Here is a 13,576-nt window from a genome sequence, read left to right on the forward strand (position 1 = left end):
ACATACTCCTGAGAGGCAGCAGAGGTCGGGGACTCCAGGTCCCTGAGATCCCAGTCTGCACAGAAGGCTCATGGAGGCTGGGGCACGTGGGGCCCTCCTCTCAAGGGCTAGCAGGTTCCCTCTGGACCTGTAGGGCACCACCCCCATCTAGCCACCATGGCGCATGGCTTCCCAGTGGGATTCGACCCAGCGGGCCTCAGAGACCTAAGCTCTGGCTCTCTGAGCTCCCTCTCCTCCCGAGGCCACCTGGGCAGCGAGTCAGGCTCTGCAACCAGATACCTGCTGAGAAAGCAACGGCGGCTGCTGAATGGGCCCCTCCGCGGAATCCGAGCCTCATCGCCCATGGGCCGTGTCATCCTCATCAACTCCCCCATCGAAGGTGGGAGCAGGGCCCAGCCACCGGGCCAGGAACTGCGGGTGGGGGGTAGGGGACAGCAGGCACTAGGTAGGAGAAGGCAGAGCCAGTTTGGGTGGGGGAACTCAAGAAATGGGAATCGTAGGGATGCAGGGAGAGAGGGCCTCTGGTAACCCATAGACTCTTCCTCATCTACCCTTTTCTCACCTTTAAGCTGATCCTTTAGTGTTCCAGGATTGTGGAGAGGTCAGAGGTGGGAGGTCTGGCATGGAGGTAGAGAAGGGGGGTGTGGTATGCCAGCCCCCAAAGAAGCAAGGCAGAGTATTAAATTGGCCCCTCACTCCTATGGACTCTTCCTTTCTCCAGACCCATTCATGTATGACTTTGGGGGATGGGCAGGATGGAGAGGGACATTCTTTATCAACCAGTTCATTGTGTGCCCAGCTCTGTGCTGGGCTGTGAGGAGTCAATGTCCAGCTGGACAGACAGAATTAAAGGCTTCAGGTGCAGAGGACGGAGACAGAGGTAAAGTGGAAGATGTTCCAAAGAGTGGGGAGAAAAGGAGGGTTGAGGATAGGGAGGGAGCCCCAGGTCTGGGCCCTGAGGGAGGGGGACACCTAATCTTATGTAGTTGCTTAACGTTTCGTTGCACACCTATTGTATACCAGCTCTCGTTAGGTCCTGTGGGAACCTACAGAGAAATAAGGCTCAATCTTCACCTTCCAGAAATTTCCAGTGTAGCAGGGCTTAGAGACAGAGCAATGACAGCAACTGGTGGTGGGGCGGAGATATCACAGACAAGGTTGAAATGGAAGGCATGGAATATGATGGGTGGGCACTTAGGAGACAGCCTGGCTGCAGTGACAGATGTGAGGCGACAAAGAGCCGGTGACCAAGGCAGGACCTTGAATACCAGCAGGGGAATGGGGCCCCCTGGGCCTGGGCTTTCCGTGGGTGGGACCAGATAAGTATCTCCAGCTCTGCTCTTCTCTCTCAGCCAGAAGGGCTCCCCTGGCTGGATCCCAGACTGGACTTTTCACCCTCCTCCTTCCCACTGACTCACCTGGGCCCCTCTGTCCCCTACCCAGGGCACCAGGGCAGGGGAGGAGCATGTTGCTCAGGGAGCAGGCTTTCCTGCACCAGTGGCCCATCACGCTCACCCCCATCGTCCACCAAGCTCGGCCTCAACTTCAGGTGAGCAGCAGGGCAGCATGTCATTCTGGACATGGAGCAGAAGTTGCCAGATAACCTAGGAAACACAGAGGGGGAGAGAGGAGGTACTGTAGCACGGCCCTTGTAAGTCCCGTCGTATTGGAAGAACTACATCATACCTCCCCCTCACATGCCCACGTACTCCATGCCCAACTGTGATGCAAGGCCTATGCCCACTGTCCCTCTAAAGATCCTCTTCCAGAAGTTCCATGAGTGCTCTCTCCCTCTGCCTCACCCCAGTGCCCTAGTGCAGCCAGGAGAGCAGCATCCCCTAGCAATGGAAGGACTGGGGCATTGCTGCAACCATCTGGCTTGTCTGGGTTGGGAGCCTGTGAGCTCAGAATCATCCCCTCTGCCTGAGTACAAGCATCTCCCAACTCACCACAGCCTGGAGCCCCTCCCCCATGTTATTATCAATATTTAGAACTTTCCAGAGGCCTAAAGTTAACTGATAAGGTAGACACAGTGGGAAGGGGAACACTGCCACCCATATCACCCAGGAGTTCCCACCAACTCCTCAAACTCAGTGGGTCCCAGAGAAACGGTATTATCTTTAATCCCAACCAGCCCTTTCTCCTCACTCTCCTAATTCATTCATTTATTCATTATTCCACTTATTATTTCATTGATTAAAAAAAGACTTAGTAAATATCAAGCACAGTGCACCATACTGGGGATACATTGGTGGAAAGAATTACTAAGTCCCTACCATTATTGAGCTTACAGTCCAGTGAAAAGAGAGCAAGAATAAATAATATACAAATAAGCAAATGATGAGAAAGGATGGTAAGAATCTTGAAGGTACTAATTTGGATGATATGATAGAGCAGTGGTTCTCAAACTTCAGAATACATCAGAATTGCCTGGGGGGCTTGTTAAAAGATAAGTTACTGGGCCCTACACCCAGAGAATCTGATTCAATGGGTCTGTGGTAAAACTCCCAAGTTCACATTTTTAATAACTTTCCAGGTGCTGCTATGCTGCTGGTCTGTAGAGCTCGCTTCGAGAACCATTCGAACAGAGACTACCTGGGAGGAGGGGGAAGGGACTTTCTTAGGTAGGGTTGTCCTGGAAGGCTTCTCTGAGAAAGTGGTGTCTGAGCCAGGAGGAAGTGGGAATAGGAGGTGGCTTTATGAAGGTCTGGGCAAGAGCAACGCAGGCAGAGCAGAGGGCACACTGAAAGAACTGGCCAGTGAGAGGAACAGGAAGGCGGTCACTGTGGCCAAAGGTCATGAGGCTGGGGAGGGTGGCCAGAGGTGAATGTAGAGAGGTGGGCAGAGGAAAGCCCAGGGAGGGCGTTATTGGGCATGGAAGGAATGTGGACCTCCTTCTAGAAGCAGGGGTAGGCACTGAGGTTTTTAATCAGGGGAAAGGCATGATCTAGTATGAAAGTTGACGCTGGCCACTGTGTAGAGAATGGATTAAAGGAGGCAGGAGTGGAGAAGATAGTGAGGAGGCTGCCAAGTGCCTGGAGGGATGCCTGGTGGCCCCAGGCTAGAGCAATGGAGGTAGAGGATCTTCCCTCCTCAGAGGCCCCAAGCTCCTAGGCTCAAAACCCCAGATTTGACATCCCCCTGGCCCAGGGCCCTAGGGAGGTCCCCTGGGGAGAGACTGAAGAGAAAGAGGGTTGGAGGGCGGGAGAGCAAAAGGCTCCTTGTCTGGGCTGAGAAAGTCCTGGGACCTGTGCAGGTAGAATTAGCTAGGAAGCCCCAGCATCTCCCACACCTCTGTCCAGCACTGTCCCCACCTACAGGCTGCCCTTGGGGATTACTTCCTGAGTTGCCCTGCTCATGTACTGTAACCTGATTTTTCTTAGATTGAATAGAAGTGTGTGTGTGTGTGTGTGTGTGTGTGATATTTCTCCTCTCAAACACCTCTGAGTAAGCCTTCCGCAAGAAGAACTCTGACCTTCCCACCTGGGACCCGACTTACCCCTCCAGTCCCCTCACTTTTCTCTAACCAAAAGGCCACCTCTGAGCCTTTGCTCACTCCGTCCCCTCATCAGTGCCTTTTCCTTCCCCTCCACCCATCCAAATCCCATCCTCCAAGAAATCTTCCCTGACATGTCCAGTCCCTGAGGACCCCCTCCTCTGACTTTCCCCATCACTGATGGAGAGGACCACTTCTGTGCTCTGGGCACATACTGAGGCATGGTGGTTTGAGTTTCTTTCCTCATGTAGTCAGTTAGCTCCTAGAGCCCTCAATTCCAGGATCACAGAGTCTATGAGATACAAGGGGCCTCAGGGATCCTTCTACAACATCCCAGACAGGGACTTACTAGGTATCAGCTTGTATGCCTCCAGTGATGGGAAACTCACTACCTTTCCTCGGAAAATTCATTCCATTGTCTGCCAACTGAAGGTTTTAGAAAGTTTTCCCTTATTAAATCTTCCTCCATATAACTCCACTGCGTGGGCTTGGTTCTGCCTTATGGATTATACAGACAAGAACATCTAATGCCTTTTATAGAAGAGCTCTTCAACACTTTGAATATAGACTTACCATACTCATCTCTGCTGCAAGCTGGAGAGCCCAGACTCCCTCAACTGTGCCTCGTAGAATGGAATCTTGAACATCTTTCTCATCCATCTGACTCTCAGAGTGGCAGGATTTTTCAGAATTTGGCCTATCCCAGGCCTGTGGTCATGGGTAGCTTAGTAAGGATTAGACACACACACGCACACACGCACACACACAGACACAGACCCTGCATTATGAGGGAAGAACAGTGTCTTCTAGCATGGAGTCCTGTCCTGCCTGCTCCTACTCCGTCCCTGGCCCATGGTCTCAAAATCACCCAGAGAGGACTTAGAAATTAGCTACCTACCCCCTCGTTTAGGGCCCTGGGCGCCGGTCCCCAGCAACCCAGCCTTCGCAGGCCCCAAGCTGGGGAGGCCAGGGGCCCTCTGTGCCCAGAACGGGCAGAGTCGTCATGCCTGTGTCCTTACGCCAACAGCCAACAGCGATGAAAGTGACATCATCCATGCAGTTCGAGTGGAGAAGAGTCCAGCTGGGAGGCTGGGGTTCAGTGTGCGGGGCGGCTCTGAGCACGGCCTGGGCATCTTCGTCAGCAAGGTGGAGAAGGGGAGCAGTGCAGGTGAGTGGGGCCCAGGTCCTGGCTTCGGACGTGACCCCACTTTGGTGGGGTGCGGAGATGCTGTTGTCAAGAATAAGAGGAGAGGGCCCTCAGCTCTGGAGGGCCTGATCCAATGGGGAGATGGAAGGGGCTAATGAACAGGTAGGTAGGTCCCTGTCTGATGGCAGATACTCAGACCCTACCTGGGGATCCCAATCTCATCAAAGAGGTTTTACCCCAGGGAGCCTAGTCTGATGGGAGAGGCTCAGCCTCAACCTGGGGGACTTCTCCCAAGCGGCCCATGCCAGCCACCCTTCCCCTGGTGCAGAGCGGGCTGGTCTGTGCGTGGGTGACAAGATCACTGAGGTGAATGGGCTGAGCCTGGAGAGCACCACGATGGGCAGCGCTGTGAAGGTGCTGACGGGCAGCAGCCGCCTGCACATGATGGTGAGGCGCATGGGCCGCGTACCAGGCATCAAGTTCTCCAAAGAGAAGACCACATGGTGAGCAGGCCCGGTCCCACCCTACCCACCCCAGCACCACCACCCAAAGCCGTGGAGGGAGAGGCCAACGGCACAGGGCTCAGCTGGGGGCCTGGCTAGTATGGCTTCTGCTCTTCCCATCCCCTGGCACTGGAAACACAGGGATCCGACAGCCTGACCTCGAAATGAGAAAAGGCCATTTCTTTCCCCAAGCCGTCCTCTCAACACTCTGCTGTCTCAGACCCCAGTGACCCTGCCCCTCCATGCTGCGGCTGTGAGCCTGGGGACAGTACAGGTCCTCTCCCTCGGGGCCCAGGGAGGATTTGCAGTGGGGCCTGGCAGTTAGAGCTGCTCAATAAAGAGAGATTTGCGTGGTTCCCCTGACTTGATGAAATCTATGTCCTAGTGAAGATCTCAGGTCTGGGAGTCCCCCAAAGGCAGCCCTGCCTTTCCTATGCAATTGTCTTGGCTGCTGGGAGGTGAGGGGGTGGCCGGCGGTGGGTGAGGGCCCAGGCTGAGGGCCCCGTGATGTTGTCCAGGGTGGATGTGGTCAATCGGCGTCTGGTGGTGGAAAAGTGCAGCTCAACGCCCTCTGACAGCGGATCAGAGGACGGCGTACGGCGCATCGTCCATCTCTACACGACCTCTGACGACTTCTGCCTGGGCTTCAACATCCGCGGGGGCAAGGAGTTCGGCCTGGGCATCTATGTGTCCAAGTGAGGGCTGGGGCAGGGTATGGAACAGGGCTGGGCTGGAACCTGGGGATGGGTCAGCAAGTGAGTCCTGGCCAATGACCTAGGTCAGGGATGGGATCTGGAGAGGAGGTCGGGGGTCACCAGGAGGAGGGTCAAGGGGTTTGACTGGGGCATCCCTGTATCCAAGTGAAGAGTCTGGAATAGGGTGAGGGAGAGCAGCCAGGTGGCCTGTCAGAACGCCTCCTTTCTGACCCCAGAGTGGACCATGGTGGACTGGCCGAGGAGAATGGCATCAAGGTGGGGGACCAGGTCCTGGCGGCCAATGGTGTCAGGTTCGACGACATCAGCCACAGCCAAGCCGTGGAGGTGCTGAAGGGCCAAACACACATCATGTTGACCATCAAGGTGGGCAGGACTGTGGGAGACAGGGAGAGGCCAGGCTACAGCAAGGACTTCCCAGACCACTCTAGCACTTAATTTTGCCCATCACTGCGCAACTTATGACTTTCCACAGCCTTGTGAGAGGTAGGGCAGGCATTGTCTTCATACCTATTTCACAGAAGAAGAAACTGAGGCTCAGAGAGGTGACGTAACTCAGGAATCACAGTCAATTACTCAGGTGATCAGTAGGAGGGCCTGGTTTCTGTCCAGCTCCCCACCAGATGCGTAGGCCAGTGCCCCTTTGTATGAGTGGTGGAGGTCTAGGGGCCTCCACCCAGAAAGGAGTCCTGCCCAGAAAGGGGGCGGTAGCTGTGGCTTTGGGCAGGACCTGGGGAGTGGGCATCCTCAGGGCACAGGGCAGGGAGGTCTGGGCTGGAGCCAGAGATTAGATTTCAGGGGATGTGCCTGGATTCATTATTCATGTGGGTCTCACACTTGCCTAAGGATCAAGTCCTTCTCACCCTGGCTCCCAGAGGAGGTGATGTCTCACTCTCCCCTAGCGCCCAACCCTGGCCCCTGCCCCCTTCCTCTCCCTTGCGAGACTTCTTCCCTCTCACCATTCAGTGCCTCCCCTGCCATGCCCCCCCACACCGCCTCTATTTCCCACCTCTCCCACATCCCGTTTCTCCCTTTCCTTCTCAGATGATCCCAAACACTCCTCCTCTCTCCCGCTCATTTTTCAGTACCTACTACACCGCAGCCACTATGCCAGGTACTGGGTCACAGCAGTGAACAAGATAGACAAGGTCTCTGCTACTGGAGGGAAACAGACAAACTAGGAGCATGCGGACTGTGACAGCTGCTGTAGGGAAATTAACAGAGAGGTGGGATGGGGTAATTTGGGAAGGCTCTTTTAGCCAGGGAGGTCAGGACCTTTGAGCTCTGAGGAGGTGACACCTGAAGAGCTGGCCATAAGACGAGCTGAAGGAAGAGAATCCAGGCAGAAGGGACAGCAAGTGCAAAGGCCCTAAAGTATAGAGGAACTTGGCACGTTCAGAAACAAAGTGGCTGGTGTGGCTAGAACATGATGAGCTCGGAGGAGAGTAATCAGGTTGAAAAGTTGACTCCTGTCCCATTGCTCCTCCATTCTTACCCTCCCTTCTCACCCACTCCCCCGTGCCCTCCTGTGCCCACCATGCCCTCCCCAGGAGACCGGCCGGTACCCTGCCTACAAGGAGATGGTTTCTGAATACTGTTGGCTGGACCGATGTGAGTAGCCAAGCCTCCAAGGTTGGAAGGAAGGGGCTGAGGCCCTAAATTGGGGCTGAAATCTCTGAAGAATAAGTGGGCAGGGGCACCGAAATCTCCTCAGGACTTTCACACGCCCAGAGCCGTTTCTGAGCTCTTCTCCGAGAAGCTGCAGTTCCTTTACAGGCTCTCCTGGGGTCTGGAGTTTCAGGGGGTGGTTGAAGAAGAAGGGACTTGCTTAAGATCTCTCAACCAGTCAGTGGCAGGACGGCTGAGCAGCTGGTTCCCTAGACCCCATGCTTACAACCTTGCTGCCGCCAAGCCCACGGGTGGCCTGCAGCCCCGGCAGGGCCCCAAAGCCACCCGGCCAGATCGCTGAGATGCCCCTGCCCTCCCCACTGCCCACAGTGAGCAACGGGGTGCTGCAGCAGCTGTCCCCCGCCTCGGAGAGCAGCTCCAGCGCCTCCTCATTCGCCTCCAGTGCCCCCTACAGCTCGGCTGATGGCTGGAGCTCCCTGCCCTCGGACCGCATGGATGTCTGCCTGGGGTCTGAGGAGCCAGGCAGCTGGAGCCCAGGCCGGGGGCGGGCAGACACGGCCATGCAGACGGAGCCAGACGCGGGGGGCCACGTGGAGACCTGGTGTAGCCTGCGGCCCACAGTCATCCTCAGGGACACGGCCATCCGCTCCGACGGCCCCCCGCCTGCCCCCCGCCTTGACTCTGCGCTCTCTGAGTCCCCCAAAACTGCTCTGCTCCTGGCCCTCAGCCGACCCCGGCCCCCCATCACCCGCTCCCAGAGCCACCTGACCTTGTGGGGTATGTGGGGGATGGGTGGCTGCTTCTCTCTCCAAAGCCCCTGCTCCAAAACCTGTCCCGCACCCTGCCCTGGGCCCCAGAGCTTCCTTTGCGCCAGGCTTTGCCCCAGCGCCAGCTGTAGAATACACTCAGACCCTGCTCTGGGCTCCATTTCAAACTAGTCCTGGGCCCCAAACCTACCCTCAGCCCCAGCCCCAGCTTGTCAGCTCTGGGCCCCAAACCAGCCCTAACCCAGCCCCTCCATCCTGGAGTTCCCAGCCCTGTCTACAGACAGACACAGGCACACACTCCTCACACAGCTGTAGCTGTGGGTGGGGGAGGGGTAGAAAGCTGGAAGAGGAACCCCAGCCCCGTGCTCATCCCCACCTCCCCACATGGCTGCAGATCCCGTCTGCCCCCTACTCTCCCTTTTCTCTGCCCCTCCCCACACCCCTGCCCCTCGTCCTTCCCTTCTGCCCACCCCTCCAGCCCCCCGGGTGCTCCCTCGTGTCTGCAGAGGAGAAGAAACAGCGGAGGAAGGAGAAGTCGGGGTCCTCTGGGGAGAAGGGGGCCCTGCAGCGCTCCAAGACCCTGATGAACCTCTTCTTCAAGGGAGGGCGGCAGGGGCGGCTGGCAGGGGACGGGCGCAGAGAGGCCTGGACGCTGGACAGTGGGAGCACGGCCAAGCCCCGCCCCCACCCGGACCTGGAGAAAGGTAAGTACTGGGCAGGTCAGCCAAGCAGGACAGAGGAAAAGTCCACTCCGGCATCCAGCAGGTCTGAGCTTAAATCCCACACTGCTTCGTCCTAGCTGTGAGCCACCACTTCACCTTGCGAGCCTCATGAGTAAAATGAGAGTAATAATACCTATTTCTTTGGGAATAATGAGGAATAAGTGAATTAGTGTATGTTAATCACTTAGCACATGGTCTGACACACAGAAGGTGCTCAGAAAATATAATGGTGCTGTTATACTGCCTCATCTTCCCATTTTGCAGAAGGGAAAACTGATGAGAGTCACAGCATAGACGAGAAAGCCTTGGATCAGATCCCCGTGCTCTTGGCACTGAGGGGAGGCAGGGCACGCCTTTCCTAGAGCATTTGGCTTCACCTCTCCTGGCCAGAGCTCCATAGGCTTTACCCAGTTCTAGAACCATCTTGAGCAAGGCCATTTGTAGATCAAGGGCCAGGCAGGAAGGCCTAGACAGGCTTCACTCATGTCAGGGGCTTCCTAAGGACCCTTACAGAGGATGTCTCATCTCTCTGGTGAGATTCAGAGACTGGACCAAAAATGGATGAGTTGAGACTATCAGGGTTGCCTGTAACAGAAACTCAACTCAAGCTAGCTTTAAAAAGCACTTCTTGGCTCAGCTACTGGTGTAAGCTGGGTCTAAACGTTTAAACAATCTCCTCAGACATCTGCCCCCTTCATCTTTTGGTTCCTCTTTCCCCTGGGTTGGCTTCATTATCTTGCTGGCTTTGCCACTTGGAGGTAAGAAGGCCACTGTCGCTTAGCAACCCAGGGGAAAGAGCTTCTCCTTAAGTAGTTCCAGCTGAAGTCCCAGGCTCTCATTGGCCCAGCTGGGATCACGTGCCCAACACATCACTTGTCACCTGGGAGAGAGAGAGGGTGCTTTCATTGGCCAGCCTGGGTCATGTGTCCACCCTGGAGTACAGGGACTGAGAATGGGGTGGGGGGTGGTCCCCAAGTAAAATCAGGCTGCTGTTTCCAGAAGGGAAAGTGGATGTTGGGTAGGCAAAAACAACCAGGGGATGAGGGTCTGGGCCTTGCCCCTCCCTGGGGTCTCAAGGTGACAGTCTCATGGGAGAGACAACCTCTTCAAATCAGGGCAGGCCAGCCCCCTCCCTAAACCCATCTCTTTTTCCAAAGCCCCCAGGGCTCTGCTCTCTCCTGGTTCTCCTCCGACTTCTCTGGCCACTCCTCTCCTTCAAAGGCTCCTCTTTTTCTTTCTGTCCCTTGAAGGTAGGTGATTTGCCCTTGGGGTTCTTCCCTCCATTCATTTGCTTCCAAATGAACCTCCATGAGCAGGGTGCAGACTGGACCCTCTCTTGATCCAAAGCCTTCACTGACTCCCCTTTACCTGTGAATGAATCCCTGGCCTGAGCATGGCCTTCAAGACCCTCCTCAATAGCCTGGCCTCTTGCTTCCCGGTCCTACCACCTTCCAGCCTTGAATGCTCCATTCCAGCCAGTGATCCAGTCAGTCCTGAGCCCCCAAACCCCATTTTCAGATTGGGGACCAGGGCTGCAACTGAACCTCTTTCTTCTTCATAGCAGGGGGAGTGGGGTCCGTGCAGAAGTTTGTCACCTGGAGGCTGAGACGTGGTAATGCATGCACCCCTCTACCAAGCCTGGTTTACAGTAGAGCTGCAGATGGGGTGCATATTGGGGGTAGTAGCTTAGGGGCTTTGGGCTAAACTCAGTTGGGGTCAAGCATGGGGGATCAGACAGATAGGAAGGTGCACGTTGGGGGGCAGCTGAAAGAATTGGACTATACTTTCTAAGAAAGATAGGGTTGCAGACATATATTGGGGTGCAGTTTTGAGGAATGGGAGCTTGAGTTGGGTCTCCCCAAAGACAGATTTTTGGAGAGATGAGGGAGGTAACCTTGCTAGAATTCCAATGGGGACAGATGAGTATGACAGTGCATGTTCAGGGGGCCCAGGGGGCACTGAGCTAGGACTCCACTAAGGAACAGCCTGGGATAGGGGTCTGTGTTGGGGGCTGAATGGGGCTGGATTGGAGCTCCAATGATGAGCAGATTGTGTGGGAGACCATGGTGGGGAGCATCTGGGCTAGGCTGGGATTCCATCGGGGGTACATGGGCCCCTTAGCCAGTCTGTTCTGGGGTCTGACCCCACTGAGGGGAGCCCCCCTGCCTCCCCTTCTGATGGCTCCTGGCTCCTTCATCATACCCTTTTGCTCCTGCCCTGCAGACCGGGAGAGGGGCCGGACTCTGCTCTCTGCCAGGTCCAGGAGCCCCTCCAGCCAGCTGCCCAACGTGGATGAGAGGGTGCAGGCCTGGGAGAGCCGAAGGCCCCTGATTCAGGACCTGGCCCGGCGGCTGCTGACTGACGACGAGGTGCTGGCTGTCACCCGCCACTGTTCCCGGGTGAGCCTCCAGCCCGTCCCCAGCCCTAGTACATGGTCACTCAGTCTTCCAGCCCTTCATTCATTCAGGCCACTATCTATTGACCAGTATCTGGGCTTGACACTGTGAGGCCAGTGGTAAGTAAAAGCAGAAGTTACCCCTGTAACTCGTGAGTGCACACAGACACATGGACACACACACACACACACACACACGCTGAGCTCACAGCCAGGAAGGGAAGATAGACAGTAACTAAAACCTAAGCACCCATAGTGACAAATCATGTGAAGTACTGTGAAGACAAAGAACATGAGAAAATAACCTAAGAGGCACAAACTAGATGGCATGGCTGGGAGGGCCTCCCTGAGGAGGTGATATTTAAGCTGAGGAGAGAAGGAGCCAGACAGGTGATGAGTTCGGGACCTGAGTCCCTGCAGTCACCTGCTCTGTTCTCTGTTCTCTTCTAAACCCAGGCTTCCCCACCCCTCATGCCTCCTTTCACTCCTGGGTCAGCCAACAGGCCTGGCCTCATGCCAAGCCCCCTCCCCTGTTACCCAAGTCAGTAATCTTTTGTCCTCCCAACATACCCCAAGCCTCCCCTAACACCTGCACTATTGTTCTCTGTCTCATTCAATTTCAGACAGAAGCAGAGGGCCCCACGGTGGGGTAGAGGGTAGATCTGAGGGAGTCTTTGTAGCCTGGGTGTTGGGGAGGCTGCAGGAGGTACAGGCCACGCCCTCCAGGAGGATTGGAAGGCCCTCGCCTATCCCTCTGTCTCAAGAACCTGCAGGTTTCCTGTTATGGGTTCCTTGTGCTGGATCTGCATCAGTGCACGCGTGATCCTGTATACCAGGGCAAGCTGAGGAGTTTCAGGAAATTGTTTGTGGTTCCCCCGACTCCCTCACCTTGGTCAGGGTGGGGCTGTTATGTCTGTGTGATATGTGCATTTGTTAATCTCTGGGGTACCTGAGTTTGCGTTGACTTAACTGTACAGTTGTATCTATGTGTAGGTCACCTGGAGACTGAGGCATACTAATTCATGCATCCTTTTGCCAATGCTTGGTTTACAGCAGAGCTACATATGGGGGTGCATCTGGGGGGCAGCTAAAGGCCTCTGGGTTAAACTCAGTTGAGTGTCACGCTCAGCTCTGAGCTCCAAGTAGGGCTGTGTGTACCAAGCCTTTGTGAGCCTGCAACTCTAGGCTCTGGCCACTAGGTGGAGCTCTGTGTCAGTTTCTTTGGTAGGCTCCTGTACCCCCACCCCTCTGCTCCTCCCACCCTGCCCAGGCCAGGAGGGCCTCTCTCTGTGCCCCAGAGCACCTAGGGAGCAATGCCTACCACCCAAGCCTGACCCAAGCCCCACCCACACCAAGAGATCAAACCCTCGGGGTGGAGTCCTGGCTGGAATGATTAGTAAAGCTCCCCTAGTGACTTGGATATGTGGTTCCCAAACCCCAAGCCTCCCTTCTCTCTCCCCCTCTGAGCCATCTCCCCACAGCCGCCAGACCAGGTATTATAAACCACCTCTCTGATCACTTTACACTCCCCAAGGCCCCTTGCTGCCTCATATCTTTGGCTGAATAGAGTACAAGTTCCTTATCCTCACATTCAAGGCCCTCCCTGATTTGATTCCCCAATTCACTAACCTTTGCTTTCCCATGGTCACCACATCACATCCTCTTCCCTTGGTATAACATCTAACACTGGTTTATACAGCCTATGAATTACACAACTCTAGGGGCACTACTCACACTGTAGTCACAAACTGTACGGCCTATATGGAGGCCCTCCATGTACCCCATGTTCCAGTTCAACCTCTATCTACCCATCGTTCCACACTACCCTTTCCTGCCAGCTATCATGCTGTTTCCCTGCATTTATCCTTAAGAGTCAGTGTAAAGGCCACCTCCTCCATGCAGCCTCCTTTGATCTTCCCCGCTCTGCCCCATCGCCAGTGGTCTGTAGTTTACTGGAGCATGTGGCTGTCTGTCGTTGTGTCCCCACTGCCCAGTACAGGAGCTGGCACTTAGTGGATGCTGAACACAGGTTTGTGGACTTGAAGTGTGTGCACATATGTGACTGGTTCTTTGCAATTACGTGTATCTCTCTCCAGGCAAAAGGGGGTGTATTGTCCATATTTGTAAGTGTGGGTCCCTGTAATTTTGTGTGTGGTTTAGGGCCACACACGCAGTTGAATTTCCAGATATTTATGAATGTCTCA

The 13,576-nt window shown here is 55.3% G+C and overlaps 1 protein-coding gene across 3 annotated transcripts in view; it reads left to right on the forward strand.

Annotated features, from left to right (window-relative positions):
* Window positions 1–13,576, forward strand: part of PDZD7 (PDZ domain containing 7) — an 18,398-nt gene continuing 4,822 nt past the window's right edge. The window contains exons 1-11 of one of the 3 annotated variants that reach the window (XR_010838847.1): window positions 1–379; window positions 4,524–4,664; window positions 4,972–5,146; window positions 5,665–5,841; window positions 6,078–6,225; window positions 7,410–7,470; window positions 7,858–8,265; window positions 8,734–8,959; window positions 10,135–10,227; window positions 10,539–10,589; window positions 11,201–11,226. Coding sequence is in view for 2 of the 3 variants with exons in the window: in XM_059053088.2 (XP_058909071.1) it covers window positions 157–379; window positions 4,524–4,664; window positions 4,972–5,146; window positions 5,665–5,841; window positions 6,078–6,225; window positions 7,410–7,470; window positions 7,858–8,265; window positions 8,762–8,959; window positions 10,135–10,227; window positions 10,539–10,589; window positions 11,201–11,376 (1,851 nt within the window). In the remaining variant the exon portion in view is untranslated. Of the gene's footprint in view, window positions 380–4,523; window positions 4,665–4,971; window positions 5,147–5,664; window positions 5,842–6,077; window positions 6,226–7,409; window positions 7,471–7,857; window positions 8,266–8,733; window positions 8,960–10,134; window positions 10,451–10,538; window positions 10,590–11,200; window positions 11,377–13,576 lie in introns of those variants that run through there. The other 2 variants (XM_059053088.2, XM_067024859.1) reach the window with 2 other exon arrangements.

The sequence above is a fragment of the Kogia breviceps genome, chromosome 2 (genome assembly GCF_026419965.1).
Source record: "Kogia breviceps isolate mKogBre1 chromosome 2, mKogBre1 haplotype 1, whole genome shotgun sequence".
Classification (NCBI taxonomy): Eukaryota; Metazoa; Chordata; class Mammalia; order Artiodactyla; family Physeteridae; genus Kogia; species Kogia breviceps.